Source organism: Vitis riparia, chromosome 5 (assembly GCF_004353265.1).
Source record: "Vitis riparia cultivar Riparia Gloire de Montpellier isolate 1030 chromosome 5, EGFV_Vit.rip_1.0, whole genome shotgun sequence".
NCBI classification, from domain to species: domain Eukaryota; kingdom Viridiplantae; phylum Streptophyta; class Magnoliopsida; order Vitales; family Vitaceae; genus Vitis; species Vitis riparia.
The window spans coordinates 12,495,579-12,519,628 of NC_048435.1; the positions used below are offsets into that span (position 1 = coordinate 12,495,579).

Here is a 24,050-nt window from a genome sequence, read left to right on the forward strand (position 1 = left end):
TAAAGAAAAATATATTTTTATCTGGGAAAAAAAAAAATTAAATAGACAAAGTATAAAATATCTTAACATGTCATATCATTCTAAGTTAAGATATGAGATGTATATATATTCAATGAATTAGAAATTTATCCTTATCACTTTTTTTTTTTTATATCATTCATATAATTTTTTAAAAGAAAAATAAATTTTTGTTAAAAAAAAATAGAATTTAAAAATGTGTATAAGATAACCTATAATAATACTAATATATAATGCTATTTAGTACAATATTAAAAATAAGATTTTAAAAAAATTTCTAGCCCAAATTTTGAATTTTTTAAAGTGATTTTAAAAAATATAAGCTATAAGTCTATATATATAAGAGCTTATAGTTTTTATATAGAATTTATTATTATTTTTTTATTTTTAAAAACAAAAAATAAGAAAATGTATCTAAATGGACACTAGATTATAAATTGTCAAATAATTTTTAAATAATACTAAACATGAGAAAAATCTCTTATGATTTTTAATAGCAAACATTGGAATGCAACTGTATTTTTTATTTTAAAAACTATCGACATTGAAGTGTAATATGTTTTATCCTTCTATAAATTAGATGAAGTTTATTAACAGTTCAATAAATTTATTAAACAAAAATATCAGAGATGAAGTGTTTGCTTTTATATTCTTTATTAAATTAAATTTTGTTTATGCTGCTATTAACACAAACATTGGCCTCATTATGGAATGAATATTTTGGTTGAGAGCAAGGACATCTCCACCTCCTCTCCACCACACAACTTCATTTGCAGCGAAGGGGGACCACCTTCCAATCCATAAACATGATGAGTGGAGTCGATCACTTCACTTCCAACCCATAAACACTTAATGGATCAGCTGCGTGCTTCGAACCTCAGTGCAGAATTTCAGAATCTTGACATGGATTCTAATTCCAATCAGGTTGTAGCTCAAGATCCTAGCCCAGCCCAGACCTCCAACCAGGCTGCAAATGGAGATGGCAGCCACACTGTCATCACAGGCATGGATGCGGACGTGTACAAGGCGGCAGCGCAGGGGAACATTGAAGTCCTCAAAAAAATTTCAGATCATGACTTACTAGTCCATTTAACCCCAAAGCATAACACAATACTCCACATCGCCGCCCAGTTCGGTCAACTGGATTGTGTGAATTTGATCCTTGGGTTGCGTTCATCTTCATCTCTACTGCATCGCCCTAATCTGAAAGGGGACATTCCGCTTCACCTTGCAGCAAGGGAAGGGCATTTTGAGGTTGTGAAAGCTCTTTTAGGCGGCGATGCACCTGATATAGATATTGAAGCTGGGTTTGGAGATGAGTTGATGTTGACGATGACAAATAAGGAGAAAGACACAGCCTTGCATGAGGCAGTGCGATATGGCCGACATTCTGTGGTGGAGTTATTGATTGAGAAAGACCCTAAGTATACTTATGGTGCTAATGTTTCTGGTGGGACTCCTCTTTACATGGCTGCTGAGAGAGGATTTACTGGAATAGTGAAAATTATCCTAGACAAAAGTCACAAAACTCGCACTTCACCAGCCTACAGTGGCTTCATGGGTAGAACGGCCTTGCATGCCGCTGTACTCTGCAATGACCAAGGTAGTATGCTCATAATACGTAGGGTATAATACAATGATTATGTTATTTTCACATATTTAGACTAAAAGGGAAACTGCCATGGTTGATTTGACTTTATTTATTTTCTTCATTTTTCTGAACTTTCTTTTTTACTCTCTTTTTTCATTTATCCATTTATCAGAAATGACCAAGGCGATATTGGAATGGAATCCAGCTCTAACTGAAGAAGTGGATGAGAAAGGGTGGTCTCCACTTCATTGTGCTGCACAGAGAAATTGTGATGCAACAATTGTGAGGCAACTGCTAGAGAATTCAGATACGAGTGTAGCATATCTTGGGATCAGAGATGGTAACAAGACTGCCCTTCATATTGCATCTTTCTACCATCATCAAAACATAATAGAGGAGCTCCTATCTCACTATCCAGATTGTTGCGAGCAAGTCGATAACGACGGCCATAATGTTTTTCACTTTTCCATGATGAAAAAGGGAGACCATGATTATAAGCCTAGTGATTACTTTGAAAATGAATGGTTAACAGCCACAGGACTTGTAAATGAGAAAGATGCTCAAGGAAACACACCCATCCACTCGCTCTCTTCTTATCAAATTTCAGATTATCGGTTCGTATTCAATTGGAATGTGGATAAGAAGGCGTATAATAGCGAAAACTTGACAGCTTACGACATAATTTCAAGGGCCGAGAAGGACATTTCCAAGAAAAAGGTAAAGTCTCACATCGCTTCAATTATACGTGAATGTTAGATAATTTGTTATGAAACTACCTAGGAAAGGGTTGAATAGGTAGTCCTTTTTATAGTATAATTTTTATTTTTATATATTTTTTTATCATTTTTTTCACTTGTATCCAAATGTCAAAAAAAAAGAAAGAAAAAAAAGAGACCATTTTTCTTAATATTTTTTCCTTTACTTTCTAAAATCAAATGTAGTTTAAGATTAATTTGAGGAAAGGAAAAATAAAAAGAGACAAAAATAAAAAGGTAAGAACAATTTATAAGATTTTCTCTTATTTTATCGTTCATAAAAATGTTTAGAAAACAAAAGATTAAATTGTTGAGAAATGCACGTTTTCCAAACTTTTTCCACTTTTTTCTAAGGAAAATATTTTATTGTTTCTAGTTTTATTTTTTATATTTTCATGGATTCTTCTCGGACTATATTTGGTTAATGAAAAACACTAGTAAGGCTATGTTTATTTCTTTATATTTTTCTTCTCTTCAATTTTTTCCTTATATTTTTTGAAAATAAACATAGCCTTATTATTTGTTTTCACTTTTTCTTTTATTTTCTTTTATCATTTTCTACGAGCAAAAAAATCTTAAGATTTTTCAAGAACCAAACATAACATCAAGAATTTTTTTTTTCTTTTTCACATTTTAAATATTTTTATCACATTTTAAAGTAGTAGAAGAATAGGATAAAGAGTTAATAAAATTTTATTTTGTCTTCCTTCTATTTTTTTAACTGCCATGGAATTATTACCTATTCCTCCTAAATGAAAAAATATGGTAAAATTAAAGGATAATAAGGGTGCATAATTCTTTTTCTAATCTATCTTTTACCTATTATTATTATTATCATTATCATTATTATTAGTAAGACTCTTGTTTATCTTATCATTGTTGTCAAGATAATTGAAAAACATATATTCCAAAACTTGTAAGAGTTAAAAATTAAAAATATAAATGAAAGGAAACTTATAACTTTTTTCCTTGTCTCTAAATTTATTGGATTTATTGAATATGCTGATGTTCAAATTTAAATAAGTTGGCACTCATCATGCTATTTTTATTAAGAAGTTTTAGAACCAACAAGTAAGTCGATTAACCCCAGATCTCTTGGAATAAATAAGCTTGATTGGATGTATTCAATTAAAGGTTGTTTAAGTCAGATGCATTTCTCACTTGTACGTATCAGATTTTCATTGGCTTGTTTACCCAGCAATGAGTGACTGAATGTGAAAAAAACGGATTCATCAATTAAATTGAAATGTTCCTTTTATTCAATTTCAGGATATGATCCAAGGTGCCTTCGAGATGGTTATGCCTGAAACTAGATCTTCGTTTTGGGAGAAGGAAACTAAGAAATGGGAGAAATACTTGACAGTTTACGAAGGGATGGAGGGGGACATTTTTGGGAAAAATGTAAGGCTCCCACATCACTTTCAGTTATATGTTTGAGCTCATTTGAACGAAAATATATATTTTCTTTGAAATATGCTATGTTTTGTTACTCTTAAATATGTTTGGAAATAAGATAAATTCATTGGATTTATTTAATAATTTATATTGGTGTTGAAATTTAAGTAAATTGGTACTCATCATACTATTTTTATTAAGAAGGTTTAGAGCAAACAAATAACTCCATTAACCTCAATCTTTTGGAATAAATAAGCTTGATTTGCTATTGTATTTAAGTTAGACGCATTTATCATTTGTATCAGATTTTCAATGGCTTGTTTACCCAACAATGAGTGACTGAATGTGACAAAAATTGATTCATCAATTGAATTAAATTGCAATGTTCCTCTTATTCAGTTTCAGGAAAGAATTCAAAAATTGAAGAAAAAGAAAGAAAGCAAAGAGGACAAGGAGAAACGTACCTCTGCATTACAAAAACAAGGCGAAACCCATTTGATAGTTTCTGCGCTTATAACAACAGTAACTTTTGCTGCGGGTTTCACCTTACCCGGTGGTTACAAGCAGGATGATGGCAAGGCAATTTTATCAAAGAAAGTAGCTTTCGGAGCGTTTGTTGTGACGGATACCATAGCCATGGTCTCCTCACTATGCGCTGTATTTCTTCACTTTTTTATGACCATGCGTAAAGGGGAGGAGTTCCTTGCAAAGCACTTGATTTGGGCCTTTATTTTGACCATGATTGGCATGGGAGCAATGGCCATCGCTTTCGCAACCGGCTTGTACGCTGTTTTACCACATTCCTCTGCCCTTTCATTCTTCACTTGCATCCTCTGCTCTTGCTTTTTCCTCTCCTTTATATTGGAATATTTTCAAAATTGGAGAGGTATGATTTCGGGCATGGTTAGAAGAATCTGTTCATGGCTCAAAGGAAAAATAGTCTCTATAACCTCTGGGCTCTCAGAAATTGTTTTCGAGTGTTTGTTCGTCTGTTTGACTTTGACAAGCAAATGTGTAGGTGAGGACTCTCGGATATTTGGATGGGCTCTTTTCTGAGAGGGGAAAGAACCTGCTCTAAGCGTATTCATATTGAAAAAGAAGAGTCCTCAGCAAGGAAAGTTAAACAATGCCCTACCGTCTTTTATTTTTACAACGAATTTGTATTGGAATTGGAACTATATTTGTAGATGTACGTAGAGTATTGAAGTCCTGGCTTGTCTGAGCTGAAAGTCAATGGATACAGCTGTGATTATATATGAATAAGATTAATAATTATTGTAAATTTGGATGCAATTGATTCATTGAGATCAATGTAATCAAATTGTTTTTACAAACGATTTTTATAAGTTTATATTAATAATATCAGTTCCTAAAACTTTTTTTATTATTATTATTCATTCACATAATATAATAAAATTTTATTTTAATATTATTAATATTATTATTTATTTTTTACTTTCCAATATCAATTAATTAATTAAGTATCCAAATTGTTTCAATTAACTTAGCAAAGATCAAAAGACTTTTTGGGACTTAATGGGGTGCCTAACAACTTCTTGCAAGGTAAATTAATCATCAAATCCGTTCTTGGCTCGCAAACTTTGATCCTTTTAAGACCGTATGTTCTTTTTGGTAATAGACAACTATAAAGTTGTGTAGCTATCCTTTGGGCAAAGGTTAATTGCCCAAAGATTAATTCACAAATGCACGTGTAGAAAAATGTTGACTAAAATGTTGGTGCATTAAAAACATTTCAACTTAATATGCAATCAATGAAAATTTTCATTATAAGAGAAAACAATTTTCATTAATATTTTTCATAGTATTTTATTTTATTAATTTTTAAGCTTATTTAATCCTATTTATTTATTTATAATAATTATTATAATAGTTTATAATTTTTAAAATTTTTACTTTTCTTATTTTAAATATCGTCCGATATTAAGTGAGATGTCAAGACTAATATGTCTTGAGAGCCTCCAAGTCAATGATCACAACCACGACTTTGAACCATGATTATTATTTCTTTAATACTATAGTATCATGTGTGTTGTTAGATGATAATTTGAAGGAGCTTCTAAAGACCATTCTATCTCCATGATTTATTGATGCATAATCCGATGATTATAAGTTAGAAACCTTTTTCCGTAAATGGATCATTTGTGTTTCATATACAAGTGCAAATTTTTAATGGAGCACCTTGCCATGAAGGCTTGTTAGTTACCACATTTAAAGAAAACAAATTATTCGTAATTTGAATTCTTTTCTTAATTTTTTTTTAATTCTTAGTTACCACATAGCTTTGCAATAAAGGGTGGTCTTCCAAGCCATAAGCTTAATGATAGAAGCATGTAGCTATGGATCAAATTGCAGAATCTTAACTTGGATTCTAATTCCGAATCCAGATTTCAAAGCAGGCTGCAAATGGATATGATAACCAAAATTGTCATCACAAGCATGGATGTCATTGTACTTACAAGGTATGGATGTCATCAAAAGCATCATGAAAATTTAGTCTTATTCCAATTTTATTTTATTTTTACAATAAAAAATTTTGATTAAAGAAATTAAAATTTTAGCTGAACAAAACAATTAAAAATGTGTATAACATAATATAAAATAATATTAATATATAGTGTTGATTCATTGAGATTAATTATTACTATTAATGAATAAATGATGAGAAAAAAATATAATGATGAATGAAATATTATCGTAATAAATTTTATTCCTTTCGGGGAAAAATCTCCGGTACACTCAGGCTGCTTTGTCTGGCCAATCAGAAGCGTTCAAACTACTTGAGGCCATCCGGATTGAGATAATAATGGTGTGTATCCTAGTTATGTACAAAATAATGAATCCAATAAGTGAAGATCAGGACCGTTGGATTTGATGAAAAAAATCTTCCAAAATCTCTGAACCTTCTCGTCGGCTCGCCGATGATTACCTGACGGTGAACCAACTCTCCGAAACTGACCAATTGGGCGTCTGATCGGTCACCAGTTGCAGGATTCGGTCCGCGGGAGATGTCCGGGAGTGAGATGATGAATTGAGGTCTCTGTCAAAGCAGGCCTCAGAATCCGGCGTCGGTGAAGGGGCGTGATCGGAGGCCCATTCCGGAAAATTGAAAGGACTTCTTGGGGAAGTGGAGGCTTCGTCGGACTGTTTCAATGGAACAGTCACGTCGGTACCGGCGACGAACGGATGATCAAGAAGCATCTCCGCCGTCCATCTCTTTCTCGGATCACGCAAGAAACACTTTTCAAGAAAATCTTTTCCCTCCTCAGACAACTCCGATGGAATCTCCGGCGACGCTTTCCCGCCCCAAATCCTAAACAACAACGCATTCGCATCAGTCCCCGGCTGGCACTGCCACGCTGGCTTCCCACTCGCCATCTCCACCACCGCACATTCTAGAGCCCAAATATCGGCCGCCGCGCTATGCTCCGAACTTAAATATTATACATATTATATTTAATAAAATTTAAAATATTAATACATTTATACTTATCTTTATGATTTAATTTAACATATTAAATATAAAAAGTGAAATATTATTAAAATTTTAATTTTAAATTTTAAATTTTATATAATATATAAATTATATATTTATAATATAACTGGTTTGACTATTATTCAACCATCGGTTCGACTGATCGATTTGATTTTGAAAATATTATTAACAATTCCTTATCAAGTAAACCTACTTATCAAGTAAATTAGTTGAGAAATTCATTCTCGATTGTTAAATTTTGACCCATTAAAGTATTGAGTTCTTTTTGGTACTTACCCATGAATGTTTTTTCATTTTTTTAAAATAATAATTAGTAACTTCAAATAAGTAAATAATTATTTTCAAATAAAAAGTGTGTAGCTATCTTTTGGGTGAAGGTTAAGTTACAAACGCACATGTAAAAAAAGTTAACTAAAATGTTGGTGCATTGAAAACATGTCAACTTAATATGCAATCAATGAAAAGAATATTCTATTAGACCTAAAATCTAAAAATCAATAATATTAATAGTGAATCAATTATTTGTTAGCTTTTTTTTCTATAATGTGTGACCATATATAATTACATTTGTGTAAATATTATTTAAGGGTATCAATTGATACATAGGTGAATCAATTGATTGGGCATCCAAGGGTCTTATGTATAGAAGACTCAAATTATAAATGGGGAGTTAGAAAATTTAACTCATATGAATGTGGTGTTACAACTTTTGTAACCCCATCATTATGAAATTTATTTGGTATATTATGTTTATGAGTAATGGAGGAAAATGGAAAAGTATAACCTATACAATTATAGAGATGAATTCAAGTTCATAACCCACCATTACCCATTAATTTGTACATAATGGGTGTAAATAATGAGTATAACTCCCATATAGTCTTTGATGGGAAGACTAAGAGATGTACAATTTTTTATAAGTTGAGGTCCCAAGCCACACTCTCATTCTTATATCTTTTTGTTGTTTTATTTTCAACAACATACACCACACAAGTGACCCATCCACTATATGAGAGTAGTGAGTTGAAGACCTTGACAATACAATTTACAAGGTGACTCAATCTCACTTCATGGATCAAGGTAAGAATATGATCATTATCTTAGTATTTACATTTATTTTGTTTTATGCATCAAATTTTTTTTTTTTAAAATAATTATTTCTGCATAAAGTTTATAAAAGTTTGGTTAACAATTGGTATTAGAGCCAATCAATTTTGGATCATAAAACATATTTTTTCATTTTTTTTTATTATTGTTTGATCTTATAGACAACTAAAATATATATGATGTGATACATATGAATGATGCAATAACACACATTTTCAATGTTTCATGATTTCAATCATATCTATTGCAAGATTTTATGAAAGTTGCAAAAATATGATTAGTAATTTAAATGTGTGATTATGGAAATCTCAAGAAATAACTTTTCTAGTATGTATGTTTATTTACTTGTTTGTTTGAAGATGGTCATATATATATATGTGTGTGTTGTTCAACTTATGAAACAAGTGTTGATCAACCCAACGGAGGATCATCACCATGTTTGATTATATGACAAGAGTTTAATAATAAAATGTTGATGAAATTTTTACCCAACGGTATTAAACTTCTTTACGTTTCAATACTTTTATTTTAATAATTATGCCATATCTATATGATTTATGAATTATTATAATTCAACCCAACGAAAGGATTATAATAATGTACTTTTGAATTATATGATTGTAGTTCGGTCCAATGAAAGAACAATGATATGATCTCTTATGTTTATGATTAATGTGATATCTAACTTAATTTTTGTTGTAGTTAGATTATTGTAAAGTGTGGTGTTAAATATTGTTATGATATAAAATAATTTTCCTTTTGAATTAAATTTTATTTTGCAGCAATGAATCCTACTGCTATTACAGGCTATTTGTCTGGTATTGAACAATTAAGTGGGGCAAATTTTAAAAAATTAAAGGAACAAATTGGAATTGTTCTTGGTTGCGTGGATTTGGACTATGCCTTAAGAGAGCCTACACCCACAAAGCCTACTTCTGAAAGTACTAATGAACAAAAGGCTTTATGTGAAAAGTGAGAACGCTCTAATCGCATGAGTCTAATGATTATGAAAGGTTCAATCACTCCTGCAATTCATGGAGCAATCCTAGATTCAGATAATGCAATGAGCTATATTAAATCAGTTGAAGAGCAATTATTAGGAACTTCCAAGTCCTTGGCAAGTACTCTTATGATCAAAATGATAACAATGAAATATGATGGTCATAGTGGTGTACATGAGCACATCATGAAGATGAGTGACATGGCTTCTCAATTAAAAGGAATAGACATGGCAATTTCTAAAGGTTTTCTTGTTCACTTCATAATGACTTCCCTTCCTTCACAATTTGGTCCTTTCAAAATTAATTATAATACTCATAAGGATAAGTGGAAAATGAGTGAACTAATTGCCATGTGTGTTCAAGAAGAAGAGAGACTTAAAGTGGAAAAGCCCGATATGGCTCACCTCACTATTGGTCCAAATAAAAAAATCCTTTAAGAAAGGTAAAGGTAAGAAAAAAAGCAAGGCAACGATGTATCTCACAATGGGAAAAAGGACGAAAATAAGATACAATGTCATTTTTGCCACAAGAAAGGTCACAAAAGAAGAGATTGTTCTGGCTTTAAGGCTTGGTTGGAAAAGAAAGGTAAAACTCAATGCTTAGTATCATATGAATCTTATTTAGTTGATATACCACCAAACTCTTGGTGGATTGACACTGGTGCAAGCATTCACATAATGAATTCATTGCAGAGATACCTTACAAGCAAGAGACTAAGTAAAGGAGAGCGAACCATTACTTTGGGAAATGGAACAAAAGTGGAAATTGAGGCTATTGTCATTCTTCATTTAATTTTGGATACTGGTTTCATTATGGATTTAGTAGATACAGTTTATGTTCCTGTTTTTACTAGAAACCTAATTTCAGTTCCAAGACTTGATTCTTATGGTTATGAATTGAAGTTTGGAAATAATGGAGTTTTCTTGTTTGGTTGGCTCTGGCACTTTACATGGTAATCTTTATTCATTGAATTTAGATTGCAAATATTCACAGTCTCTTTTATCTTATCATGTGTATGAATTCTCTAAAAAGCGAAATCGAGTGAATGAAAATTCATCCATATTGTGGCATAAGCGATTGGGTCACATTTCAAGAAAAAGGATGGAACGTCTTATTAAAGATGAAATTTTGACTTCACTTGATTTTTCTAATTTTACTAGTTGTGTTGAATGCATAAAGGGAAAATACACTAAGGTTAGGAAAAAGGGTGCCTCAAAGGCTACTGAATTGTTAGAATGTATTCATTCTGACATTTGGGGACCTTATTCAATTCTAACTATCAATGGACATAAGTACTTTATTAGTTTTATTGATGACTTTTCAAGGTATTCTTATGTGTATCTTATTCGTGAAAAAGCTGAAGTTGAAAATCAACTCAATCAGTGAATTAAAAGTGTAATATTTGATAGAGGTGGTGAATATTATGGTAGGTTCACCGAATCAGGTCAACATCGTAGTGTTTTTGCCTTATTTTTAAGAGAGCATGGTATCATTGCAAACTACACAATGCCTGGAACACCAGAGCAAAATGGTGTAGCAAAGCGACAAAATCGTACTCTAATTGACATGGTGAGAAGTATGATGAGTAACTCAACCTTGCCTAAATTTTTGTGGGGTGAAGCATTGAAAATTGCTGTTCACATTCTCAATCGTGTTCCTACTAAGGTTGTACCTAAAACTCCTTATGAGTTATAGATGGGTAGGAAATCGACTTTGAATTATTTACATGAATGGGGATGTCTAGCTGAAGCTAAAATTTTTAACCCCCAAATAAAGAAATTGGATTCTAAAACCATAAGTTGTAATTTCATTGGCTATCCTGAAAGATAAAAAGGTTTTAGATTTTACTGTCATGGTTAGGGCCCTAAAATTGTTGAAACTAGACATGCTATGTTTTTAGAAAATGAATATTTTGGTGGGGGAACTGAGCTTAAAAAGTTAACCTCTAATGAAGTATCAACACCAATGATGGAATATGGTGTAACTCAAGAGGTTTCTCGTAATGAAAAAGAGAATGTACCAACTACAGAAGTATCTTTACGTAGATCACAAAGAGAGCTGCTATATCAAATGACTATGAAGTTTATCTTAATGAGTGTGATTATGATGTTGGCTTGGAAAGTGATCCTACTTCTTATGGTCAAGCCATCAATAGTGAAAATTCAACTCTATGGCTTTATGCTATGGAAGAAGAGTTGAAATCAATGAAAGATAATGAAGTTTGGGATCTTGTAGAATTGCCTAAAGAAATTAAAACTATTGGTTGCAAATGGATTTATAAAACCAAACATGATTCTAAGGGCAATGTCGAAAGATACAAGGCTACATTAGTTGCAAAAGGATACACTCAAAAAGAAGGAATCGACTATAAGGAAACATTTTCTCCTGTTTCTAAGAAAGATTCCTTAAGAATAGTCATGGCTTTAGTAGCTCATTTTGACTTAGAGTTACATCAAATGGACGTTAAAACTGCCTTTTTGAATGGTGACTTGCATGAAGAGGTTTATATGGATCAACCTGAGGGTTTTCAGGTTAAAGGCAAGGCACATATGGTATGTAAACTTAAAAAGTCCATATATGGTCTAAAGCAGGCTTCTAGACAATGGTATCTTAAGTTCCATGAAATTCTCATCACTTTTGGTTTGAAAGAGAATCTAGTGGATCAATGTATATACCTTAAGATCAGTGGGAGCAAAATTTGTATTATTGTATTGTATATTGATGATATGTTGCTTGCTAGCAACTATATGGGAATGATTTTGGAGACCAAACAATTTTTATCCAATAATTTTGATATGAAAGATCTTGGTGAAGCATCCTATGTGATAGGAATTGAAATTCATCGAGATAGGTCACGTGGATTATCCCAAAAGAATTATATTGAAAAAGTTCTTAAAAGACTCAACATGCAAAATTGTTCTAGTAGTGTTGCTGCTGTTGTGAAAGGGGACATATTTTGTGAACTTCAATGTCCCAAAAATGATCTTGAAAAGAAACAAATGGACAAAATTCCTTATGTTTCTGCAATAGGGAGTATCATGTATGCTCAAGTTTGCACTCGACTAGAAATAACCTATGTGGTAGGCATGCTTGGTCGATACCAAAGTAATCCAGGTATTGATCATTGGAAAGCAATAAAGAAAGTATTGCGTTATTTGCAAAGGACTAAGGACTACATGCTTACATACAGAAGAACAAATAATCTAGAGATTATTGGTTATTCTGATTCTGATTATGCTGGCTGTAAGGATACCAGAAAGTCTACATCTGGCTATATTTTTATGTTATCAAATGGACCTATTTCATGGAAGAGCCATAAGCAATCACTGATAGCTTCTTCTACAATGGAGGCAGAATATGTAGCATGTTATGAAGCCATAGGTCATGCAATATGGTTGAGAAACTTTGTCTCAGGGCTTCATGTTATTGATTCGATAATGAGACCATTGAGAATATATTGTGATAATAGTGCTACTATGCGATTCTCCAAAAATAATAAGACTACAGGAGGATAAAACACATTGATATTAAGTATCTGGTTGTAAGGGAGAAAGTTCAAAATGGAGTTGTCTCTATTGAACATATTAAAAATACACTCATGTTGGCAGATCCATTGACAAAAGGTTTCCACCTAAGCTTTTTACGGATTATGTTGCGCGCATGGGCTTGGTGGCAAGTTTGTCAATTTTAGATTGATTGAGAGTCTAATGCATGTGATCACATTATAATGAGAATAAAGTTCTTGATTATGATATATTGATGATTATTATGTTACTTTTATACATCCATTCTGTGCACAATCTAGATGTTTAAAAGTTGATGGGACCATTATGTGAATGAATTAGCATTATCACCTTAATGTTGCTAATGTCATAAAAGTCACTGATTGATGTTAATGGAGGTGCTAGTACTATAATCCTTGAAGAATATTGGATCGTTGTGTGATCCAATCATTTCAATGATTTGGTGTTAGTGGTTCCATGAAACATAATTTTAATGTAAGGGATGCCTATTTTTGAGAAATTGTTATGGCCATATTATGTTTTAATCTATTACAAATATAATTATGTAGGCCAAGTGGGAGATTGTTAGCTTTTTTCCTATAATGTGTGGCCATATATAATTACATTTGTATAAATATTATTTAAGGGTATCAATTGATACATAGGTGAATCAATTGATTGGGCATCCAAGGGTCTTATGTATGGAAGACTCAAATTATAAATGGGGAGTTAGAAAATTTAACTCATATGAATGTGGTGTTACAACTTTTGTAACCCCATCATTATGAAATTTATTTGGTACATTATGTTTATGAGTAATGGAGGAAAATGGAAAAGTATAACTTATGTAATTATAGAGATGAATTCAAGTTCATAACCCACCATTACCCATTAATTTGTACATAATGGGTGTAAATAATGAGTATAACTCCCATATAGTCTTTGATGGGAAAACTAAGAGATGTACAATTTTTTATAAGTTGAGATCCCAAGCCACACTCTCATTCTTATGTCTTTTTGTTGTTTTATTTTCAACAACATATACCACACAAGTGACCCATCCATTATATAAGAGTAGTAAGTTGAAAACCTTAACAATACAATTCACAAAGTGATTCAATCTCACTTCATGGATCAAGGTAAGAATATGATCATTATTTTAATATTTACATTTATTTTGTTTATGCATCAAAAATTGTTTTTTAAAATAATTATTTCTGCATAAAGTTTATAAAAGTTTGGTTAACATTATTATAATAATAAAAAAGAATATGGGTTAGAAAATGTTTGAACTTGAATTTTGAGACAAATGTGCTTTCATAAGAGAAAATATGCCACTTGTACATAGAGTTAATTGGTCCTCTTCTCCCAAAATATACTGATTTTGTTGTATAAATTTGACTTGAATCAAATAAGATAATTTCAAACAATAGAAGCCTTTTCTATCAATTACTTCATAAGTTATCTAGCTTAGAAGAATCAAGTAAGAAACGTAGGTATATTAGAATCCCATCTTCTTGTAAAAAATCTCACCTATTCTTCCTGTTTAGAAAAAGATAAAGATACGAAATTAGTAAAATAATAAAATAAGAAAATAAAATAAATAATCATAAATTTTAAATTAAATATAGCACTTTAACTTTTTTTTTTGTATGGATAATTTTGTCTACTCCACACTAATTTGCTTTCATTGTGCCCTGTTGCTGGTTTGATTTTGTATAAGAGTGATACTATCATTTCAAATGAAAGTTGATAATGAATCTGCTTAGGGATGATAATGGGTTAAGCTTAGAGGATAATCCGCCTGCCCCTCCCCTATTGGAATGTGTATGGAAGGCTTTTATTCAAGTTCGAGATGGGTTTGGAGAAGCTTTTGAATACTCAGATTTGGGACGGGTTTGGTTTTACTCCGCCCTACCTCACCCCGTTTACCAACATAATGTGTACCCTCCACCATATACCACATTACACACTCCTTAAAAAGTCATGTGTATAAAGTATCTTTGAAACCCTAGCTTTCCACTGCTTCTCTTACTCTCCATTCTGTGAAGTTCCCAATGACGCTATCATGTGTACTGTTGATGTTGTCCAACGATGTTACCATCAAGCTATTCTTCTGCATCCCACAAGCTTCGTCACAAAAGAAGGCATCATCTTCTAGAGACACCACTGCAAACCCTAGATGCACTTCTAGTGTTGATCTCTGAAGCTCCATTTTTTAGAATCGTACAAAAAAAGATTGATGGGATTTGATTGGTTTACAAGAAAATTGAAGGGAAAAAAAATTGTATGTTGGGATTGTGGGATGGGTTGTTTTAATTTTGCATATTCCTTTCTGGGTTTTGGTTTTACCTTTTTTTTTTTTATAGTTTATTTGTTGAACTGTATGTGTGTTGTTCATTTTGGTTGTTTGAGGAGCCTTCAGCTTCTTGGATCTAAAATGGAAAAATCAGAATTGAAGGTGCGGATTGTGGGATCCAAATATCTATAAATTAGAGGTTTAGGTCATGGATTTGAGGGTTTTTTTTTTTTCCTCTCAAATGAAGGCAAATGGAGTTAAGTTTGTTCTCTTAACCAAATTTAAAAAGAAAAAAAAAAAAAAAAAAACCCTAACTGAAAGTTGACTGGAAAAAAAGAGAAAACTAGCAAGGTCACCATAATAATATTAATATATAATATTATTTGGTATTATAATATTTAATCTTAAAAAAATGTTTTATATAGTTAACAACGTAATGCGATTTTTTTATTCATAAATTTTAATAAATGTTATTAACAAATAAATAAAAAATTATTTATTAAAGTGTTTGTTTATACATTTTTTTTATAGAAAAAAGTAGTGACTTTCTATATAAAATATAAGAACCTTTAAAGCTTTATATTAGAGTTATTGATTTTTAAAAATAGTTTTAAAAAAAATCAGATATTAAAAAAATATAGATCTTATTTAGTTATGTGATTTAAAAACAATTTTTTTTTTTAAATAAAAAATTATTTTTAAAAATTTCTAACTTTGTTTGTCTGTTATTCTCTAAAATCAATTTTTTTTTAAAAAATGAAATAGAGAACATTTTTTGAAGAATAAATAGAAGTCGTTTTCACTAATTTTTAAAAACAAAAAGAAAACATATAAAATTTTAGAAAAACTGCAAAAAAAAAAAAAAAAACCAGAACATGATATCATTTTTTTTTCTCTCTCCATAATCTAATATTGATATAAAAAATCTTTAAATATGATATTCATTTAAATTATATGTGTTTTTCTAAATCTCTTTTAACTTATTTAAAATTTTTCATTAAGCAAATAAATTTCAAATCAAACTACACTTCATACATAAAATTTATCAATTTTCAAAACTAATTTGAAACTCAAAAACCGATTTAATTAATACTAAAAAGTCATGGAACTTAATAACATTAGAAAGTCATAAACCAAAATTTATTTTAAATGTTTGGGTTAGTTTTCTTTTTATATATAAAAATTTTGTAAAATTTTTTTTATTAGCCAAATAAACTCCAAATTAAGCAAAACTTAATGTGTTAAATTTATTAATGAGTTTAGTAACTTTTTAAATTAATTTAAAACAACTTTATTGTTTCTCTTTTACATATAATCATTATTTTGTGATTTTTTTCAACTAGTAAATAAACTTTAAATTAAACAATTCATTAATAAGTCTAATAATTTTTAAAAGTATTTAAAAACGCAATTAGTAAATCAATTAATATAAAAATTTATGGACAAAAATTAGTTTACAACGATTTTATTGTTTTTCTTTTACACAGAATCATTATTTTTTGATTTTTTTTCATTAGGAAAATAAACTCTAAATTAAACAAAAATTAATGTGATGAATTCATTAACAAGTCTAATAATTTTTTAAAATATTTAAAAACTCAAATACTGAACCAATTAATACAAAAAAATTATAGATAAAAATTAGTTTAGAACTAGTTTATTAATGTTTCTTTTCTACATGAAATCATTATTTTTTATATTTTTTTACTGGGCAAATGACTTCCAAATTAAACAAAAATTAGTACGTTGGATTCATTAACGAGTCTTATAATTTATAAAAATAACTTAAAACTTAAATAATAATTTAATCAATATTAGAAATTTATGGACAAAAATTGGTCTAGAATGACTCTATTATTTCTATTCTACATAGAATCATTATTTTTAATTTTTTTCACCAAGAAAATAAGTTCCAAATTAAACAAGATTTAATTTGTTCAATTCACTAACAAGTTTAGTAATTTTAAAAATAATTTGGAACTCAAATAATTAAATTATTTATACGAAAAATTTATGGATAAAAATTGATTCATAATGACTCTATTATTATTATTATCATTTTGCACATAATTATATTTTATAAATTTTCTCACTTTAAAAATGAACTTCAAATCAAGTGAAACATTCTATTGAATTTATTAATGAGTATAATAATTTTTAAAAATAATTTGGAGTTGAAAAAATAGATCTAATTACTAAAAACAATAATAGGTCAAAATTGATATATTATGAGTCATTAGTTCATTGTTTTTCTAACTATATTCTTTGAATTTAGATAAATAAATTATAAATTAAGACATAATTAATAATTTAAATTCTTTAATGGATTTTGTAATTTTTAAGAATAATTTTGAATTAAAAAAAATGCTCTACTTAATTGGAGATTAAATCAAAACATTCTACAATACAATGTTCGTAATTCAGTGCTAAATGTGTACATGAAATGAAAAACTTAACTCATTTACATGTTAAAAAAGTTAAACTTTATTTATTATTTATTTTAAATAAAATATTATTAAAAATTATTATTTTAGATTATTATTTAATTTTTAACATGAAAGAGAAAAAAATAAATAAAATAAGTTTCAAATAATATATAAAAATAATTTATTAATTTTAAATTTATTTTTTATTTTTATTTAATTTTATTTCTATTTTTCTTCTCTATTTTTTCCCTCTAATTTTCTCTTAATTTTTCAAAAACCAAGCATACCTAATACGAGGAGGAAAACTAAAGAAAGAAGAGACCATGGAAGGGAAAGGACATATGCGCCTTCTCTCCATTACACAACTTTTCAAGAAAGAGAACCACCTTCCAAGCTACATCTACAAGGTGCTTTACTTCCAGGATAGGGAAAGGACATATGCACCTTCACTACACCACTCAACTATCCAATAAAGAGGACCACCTTTCAAGCAATGCCTAGTAGGCGCTTTATTTAATGGGAAGTCTAAAGAATGAAATTTCAATTCATTTGAAGTGCTTTGTTATTTTTTAACTTCTATCTTCCTTGCAATTGTAGAAAACACATCTTTTTTGGATTATCATCTGGTATCATAGTCAAGTTGATCAGATGGTTATCCTAATCCAACCTACCATCCCATTTTTTGAAGGAAATGGATATGATACTTGGAGCATAAAGATGAGGACTCTTTTTATCTCTGAAGATCTGTGGGAGCTTGTGGATAAGGGTTATGTAGAAGAGGAAATTCCAAGAGATGCTATTAGAGACGTACTAAAGAATGATGCTAAGGCATTGTTTTTTATTCAACAAGCAATCACAGAGAGCATTTTTCCTCAAATTTCAAAGGCAACAAAGTCTAAGGAAGCATGGGACACTTTGCAAACAAAATATCAAAGCACAACTAAGGTACTTATCATTGATTAGTTACAATGCACTAAAGTCTTAGATTTGGTCAAATAAAATCAAATACATGCTCCTACTAATTTTTAAGAGTGGAATGTGTGATTCTAAAACAAATATATGCTTCCGACTAATTTGTAAGAGTGGAATGCGTGATTATGAGAAGAGTTTTGACTATAGGCTTTATTTTAATAGGTTGTTGGATAATTTATTTAGGAGTTTATTTGTTTTTTGGTTGCTTATTTAATGGAGAATATGATGAATAATTTTTGAGTTCAAGTCAAGTAGAATTCTTACCTTTCATCCTAAACTCTTTTTAAGCCCTTTATCATTTTTTAACTTCTCCCTTCTAGGAAGGTATCTTTTTTAGATTACAGTTTACAACATAATGGCATAATAGATCACTTCCACTCATTTAGCTTTAGTTCAATTCACTTTTATTTGAGAGGATTGAAGGACCTAATCAATACTTAGACTATGTTTAGTTCCAAAAAGTAGCAAAAAAAGAAAAAAAATCAAATAAAATTATTTTCTCATGTTTAGTTTTATCATTAAAAAAATTAAATATAATTAAAATTAGTTAAACACGTATTCATTTTAAAATTATTTAACCTTTATATAAAATAGTTAAAATGAATTAAATGAGTTTGAAGTAATGTATAAATATAATTTATTGATTTTCTAATTATTTTTTATTTTCATTTTTATTTATTTTTACTTTTCCTCCTTTCTTTGCATTTTGCCACAAATTTTCAGGGTGTCGACAGCCACGATGCAGAATTGTTGAATGTTAACTCAGGTTCTAATTCGAATCAGGTTGCAGCTCAAGATGGAGATGGTAGCCAAACTGACATCACACCCATGGATGACCCTGTGTATAAGGCGGCAGCAAAGGGGGACATGACAGTCCTCGCCCAGAAAATTTCTGAATTTCAACTCCAGTTAAGCCCAAAGCATAACACGATACTCCATATTGCATGCGAATTTGGTCAAATGGAGTGTGTGAAATGGATCCTTAGCTTGCCTTCATGTTCATCTCTACTGCAACGCCCTAATATGAAAGAGAACACTCCACTTCACCTTGCAGAAAGGGAAGGGCATTCGAAGGTCGTGAAAGCTCTTTTAGAGGCTGCCAAAAAACCTCCTGTAGATATTGAAACTAGTGATGGAGTAGATAAGAAGATGTTGATCAGGATGACAAATAAGGAGAAAAACACAGCCTTGCACGAGGCAGTGCGATTTGAGCATTCTAATGTGGTGGAGTTATTGATTGAGGAGGACCCCGGGTTTCTCTATGGTGCTAATGATTCAGGTATGACTCCTCTTTACATGGCTGCAGAGAGAGGATTTACAGGCTTGGTGAAACTAATCATAGACAAAAGTGAGGCAGCTGGTACTTCACCCCTTTACACTGGCTTCATGTGTAGAACGGCCTTGCACGCTGCTGTAATATGTAATGACCGAGGTAGTATTTTCATAATACTAATGATTATGTTATTCCCTCGTATGTAGATTAAAAGGGAAAATGTCTCTATTTTGTTCATTTCCTTAATTTTCTTAAAACTTTTTTTTCCTTTATCTATTAATTAGAAATGACAAAGACGATATTGGGATGGAAGCCAAACCTCACCAAAGAAGTAGATAAGAATGGTTGGTCTCCACTTCACTGTGCTGCAGAGAGAGGTTGTGATCCGGAAATAGTGCAGCTATTGCTAGAAAAATCAGAAGAGAGTGTAGCCTACCTTAGGAGCAAAGATGGGAACAAAACTGCCCTTCATATTGCATCTTTCCACCATCATACAAAAATAGTAGAGAAGATTCTATCTCACTCTCCTGGTTGTCGAGAGCAGGTCGATGACAAGGGCAATAATGTTTTTCACTTTGCCATGATGAAAAGGGGAGACTATGATTCTAAGCCTAGTAATTACTTTGAAAATAATTGGTTAAACGTCAGAGGACTTGTAACTGAGAAAGATGCTCAAGGAAACACACCCCTCCACCTACTCTCTTCTTACCAAATTTTTGGTCTTGGTTTCATATGGCGGCCTCAAGTGGATAAGAAGGCGAAAAACAATGAAAACTTGACAGCTTACGACATAATTTTGAGGGCCAAGGAGGACATTTCAGGGAAAAAGGTAAGGCTCCCACATCACTTGAGTTATATGTTTTTTTTCCCCAAAATGCTCCTTTTACTATCGTTCTCAAATTGCTTGTGCTCATTTGAATTAAGTATATTTTATTTTGAAATATGCCATGTTTTGTTGCTTTTCACTATGTAATTGGTTTCCTTCCACCTAAACTTACCATCCTTTCATCCGTAGGCAATCGACTCATGTTGGGAATAGGATCCCTTACCGAAGCATTAGCTAGTTTTTTTATTTTCTTCTCTCCAAAGTTTTAGGATAGGATAATAGAGAAAAGGAAAAAAAAGGAAATAGAGGAAAAAAAAAATTATAAAATGTTTCTTGCTTTTCATTGTTCATTGAGAAATTAAGCAAAAGAAATTTAAGTTTAAGAGGAATGTACTTGGCATAAACTTTTTTTCATAAAAAAAAAAAAAGAAAATGGGAAGAAAAATCGTTAGTATCTTTTATTTAGTAATTTTTTTCTTGTTAATTTTTCACTTGTGTCCAAATGTGAAAAAAAAAAAAAACCATTTTTCTTAATATATATTTTTTTCCATTACTTTCCAAAATCAAAATGTTGTTTAAGTTTAATTTGAGGAAAAGAAAAGGAAAAAAAGAAGAAAATAAAAAGATAAGAACAATTTATAAGATTTTCTCTTATTTTGTAGGTTCATAAGAAAGTTAAGAAAAAAATTTAATTATTAAGAAATGCACTCTTTTCAAACCTTTTCCACATTTTCGAAGGAAAACATTTTATTATTTCCATTTTTTATTTTTTTATTTTTTCATGGATCCTTCTCAAACTATATTTGGTTTATGAAAAATACAAAGGTTTTGTTTATTTCTCTTCATTGTTTTTCTCTATTTTCTTCTCTTCACATTTTCTCTTATATTTTTAAGAAATATTAAACATAGCCTTAACATTTGTTTTCAACTTTTTATTTTATTTTTTTATTTTTTATCATTTTCCATGACCAAAATAGTCTTAAAGACTTCTCAAGAACCAAACATAACATCAAGAAAATATTTTTTCTTTCCCACATTTTAACTATTTTATTTATCACATTTTAAAGTAGTAGTAGTAGTAGAAGGTGAATAGGATAAAGAGTTAATAAAATTTTATTTTGTCTTCATTCTTTTATTCTTTTGTACTCTCATGGAATTATTACCTATACCTCCCAATGGTAAAAATAAAGGAGAATAAGGGTGCATGATTCTTTTTCTAATTTATCTTTTACCTATTATTATTATAATTATTATTAAGACCCTAGTTTATCTTTATTGTGGAGATAATTGCAAAACATCTATTCCAAAACTTATGAGAGCTAAAATATAAAAATAAAAATGAAAGGAAAATAAGGAACTTTTTTCCTTGTTTATAAATTTATTGGATTTATTGAATAATTTATGTTGATGTTGAAATTTAAATAAATTGGCGCTCATCATACTATTTTCGTTAAAAAGTTTTATAACAAACAAATAACTCAATTAACCGCAGATCTCCTGGAAGAAATAAGCTTGATTTGATGTATTTAATTAAAGGTTGGTTAAGTTTGATGGATGCATTACTTGTATCATATTTTCATTCACTTGTTTACCCACCAATGAGTGACTGAATGTGAAAAAAATGGATTCATCAATTGAATTAAATTTAAATGTTCTTCACCTCTGATTTCAGGATGATATCCAAACTGACTTGGAGTATGATATCCCTGAAACTAGATCTTTGTTTATGGAGAAGCTAAAGAAGAAATCGGAGAGAAAGAAAAGAAGCAAAGAGTACCGGGAGAAACGCACCTCTGAATTACAAAAAAGGAGTCAAACCCATTTGATAGTTTCTGCGCTTATAACAACAGTAACTTTTGCAGCGGGTTTCACCTTACCCGGTGGTTACAAGGATGATGATGGCAAGGCAATTTTATCAAAGAAAGCAGCTTTCAAAGCATTTGTTGTGACGGATAGCATAGCCATGGTATCTTCACTATGCGCCGTATTTCTTCACTTTTTAATGACCATGCGTAAACATGGGGAGTACCTTGAAAAACACTTACTTTGGGCCCTTAGTTTGACCATGGTTGGGATGGGAGCAATGGCCATCGCTTTCGCAACCGGCTTGTACGTTGTTTTACCACATTACTCTGCCCTTTCATTCCTCACTTGCATCCTATGCTCTTGCTTTTTCCTCTGCCTTATATTTGAATTTCAACATTTTAGAGGTAAGATTCTGTACATGGCTTACAGAATAAAATCTCTGCTCAAAAAGAAAATAGTCGCTTTGTTTAACAAGCTGAATATGGGGTATAAAAGAAAAGAAAATGCAGATGTGTAGATGAGGGCTTTCGGATCTTTGGATGAGCTCTTTCTGAAAGGAGAGAGAGAGAACTGGCTCCACTGTCTTATTTTAACAATAAGTTTGTATTGTAGTGGGAATTATATTTTAGATGTACTTGTGTGAGCTGAGAGTCAATGCATATGACTGTGGTTATGAATAAGATTAGTAATTATTGTAAATTTGGATGCAGTTGATTCATTGAGGTTAATATAATCAAAATTGTTTTTACAAATGATTTTTATAAGCCTATATTAATAAAATCGATTTTTTATATAAATTATTTATTTTATTTTATTCATTGATATCAATAAAATCAAATTTGTTATAAGCTTTTTTTTATAAGATTCTATTAATGAAATCAATTTTAATAAATTATTTTTGTACTTCATTGATTTAAATCCTAATGATGACATATCTATGATTGATACTAATAAAGTTAGAATTGATTATTATGGGCTCGATATTAAGGAAATTAGGATTTAATTTATAAATTAATTCTAATATAACTGATATTAAATTAAGAAATTAGAACTTCATTCTATAAATCATTTATTACAAAATTCCAAGTGTTGGCTTTAGTTACTCTTTATATTCTTTTTCTTATAATCACCACTATGTATCGTGATATATTATTGTTGATCTTAGAAATTGTATTCATCAATTAATTAATTATAGAAACAATCTCAATTCACTTATTAGATCTCAAAACATTTTTTAGGCTCGATAGGTTGTTTAACAACTTCACATCATGGAACCTCGACACCATTTTTTACTCGAATACTATTGATGTTTGTGCAACGATTCCTAGAGAAGAAATTAGAGAAAAACAAAAGAAAACACACACAGATTTAATGTGGTTTGGTGGATTGCGTACGTCCACGGGAACAGGGAAGAAGACTTTCACTATATCTCAAATTAGGGTTACATAAAAGGGTATTTATACTAACCCTCAGGTAATGAAATTCCAAAAATACCCTTGAACCGTACCGCGGGGGGCACCTATCGTTCGCTCCCTGAGTGGAATGAGGACATTTGCCCCTTTTT

The 24,050-nt window shown here is 30.4% G+C and overlaps 3 protein-coding genes across 4 annotated transcripts; 2 read left to right on the forward strand and 1 right to left on the reverse strand.

The window, feature by feature from the left end:
• Nucleotides 1-796: 796 nt before the first annotated feature.
• On the forward strand, nucleotides 797-4,968 carry LOC117914200 (protein ACCELERATED CELL DEATH 6-like). Its single transcript, XM_034829428.1, has 4 exons — nucleotides 797-1,621; nucleotides 1,782-2,326; nucleotides 3,634-3,765; nucleotides 4,159-4,968. Exons 1-4 carry the CDS (start codon nucleotides 871-873, stop codon nucleotides 4,813-4,815), a joined length of 2,085 nt encoding a protein of 694 aa, XP_034685319.1. The 5' UTR covers nucleotides 797-870; the 3' UTR covers nucleotides 4,816-4,968.
• A 1,548-nt stretch (nucleotides 4,969-6,516) lies between these two features.
• On the reverse strand, nucleotides 6,517-7,155 carry LOC117915175 (mitogen-activated protein kinase kinase kinase 17-like). Its single transcript, XM_034830744.1, has 2 exons — nucleotides 6,707-7,155; nucleotides 6,517-6,595 (listed from the first exon to the last, which is right to left on the reverse strand). The coding sequence occupies exons 1-2, from the start codon at nucleotides 7,153-7,155 to the stop codon at nucleotides 6,517-6,519; spliced, it is 528 nt and encodes a 175-aa protein (XP_034686635.1).
• An 11,014-nt stretch (nucleotides 7,156-18,169) lies between these two features.
• Nucleotides 18,170-23,092, forward strand: LOC117915051 (ankyrin repeat-containing protein At5g02620-like). Of its 2 annotated transcripts, none has more exons than XM_034830612.1 (4): nucleotides 18,170-18,554; nucleotides 19,305-20,013; nucleotides 20,139-20,683; nucleotides 22,353-23,092. In XM_034830612.1, the coding sequence occupies exons 1-4, from the start codon at nucleotides 18,258-18,260 to the stop codon at nucleotides 23,001-23,003; spliced, it is 2,202 nt and encodes a 733-aa protein (XP_034686503.1). In that variant the 5' UTR covers nucleotides 18,170-18,257; the 3' UTR covers nucleotides 23,004-23,092. The 2 variants fall into 2 exon arrangements, with proteins under 2 accessions (XP_034686503.1, XP_034686505.1); XM_034830614.1 differs by having other exon boundaries at nucleotides 19,365-20,013.
• Nucleotides 23,093-24,050: the final 958 nt, after the last annotated feature.

Excerpts from the sequence above, each read along its gene's own strand:
- LOC117914200 (XM_034829428.1), top strand. The coding sequence starts at position 871 with ATGGATCAGCTGCGTGCTTCGAACCTCAGTGCAGAATTTCAGAATCTT. Across the intron at positions 1,622-1,781 it reads TGTACTCTGCAATGACCAAG|AAATGACCAAGGCGATATTG; the intron begins GTAGTATGCTCA and ends TCCATTTATCAG. Across the intron at positions 2,327-3,633 it reads AGGACATTTCCAAGAAAAAG|GATATGATCCAAGGTGCCTT; the intron begins GTAAAGTCTCAC and ends ATTCAATTTCAG.
- LOC117915175 (XM_034830744.1), bottom strand. The coding sequence starts at position 7,155 with ATGGCGAGTGGGAAGCCAGCGTGGCAGTGCCAGCCGGGGACTGATGCG. Across the intron at positions 6,596-6,706 it reads GAGAGTTGGTTCACCGTCAG|GATACACACCATTATTATCT; the intron begins GTAATCATCGGC and ends GTACATAACTAG.
- LOC117915051 (XM_034830612.1), top strand. The coding sequence starts at position 18,258 with ATGGTTATCCTAATCCAACCTACCATCCCATTTTTTGAAGGAAATGGA. Across the intron at positions 18,555-19,304 it reads AATATCAAAGCACAACTAAG|GGTGTCGACAGCCACGATGC; the intron begins GTACTTATCATT and ends ACAAATTTTCAG. Across the intron at positions 20,014-20,138 it reads TGTAATATGTAATGACCGAG|AAATGACAAAGACGATATTG; the intron begins GTAGTATTTTCA and ends TCTATTAATTAG.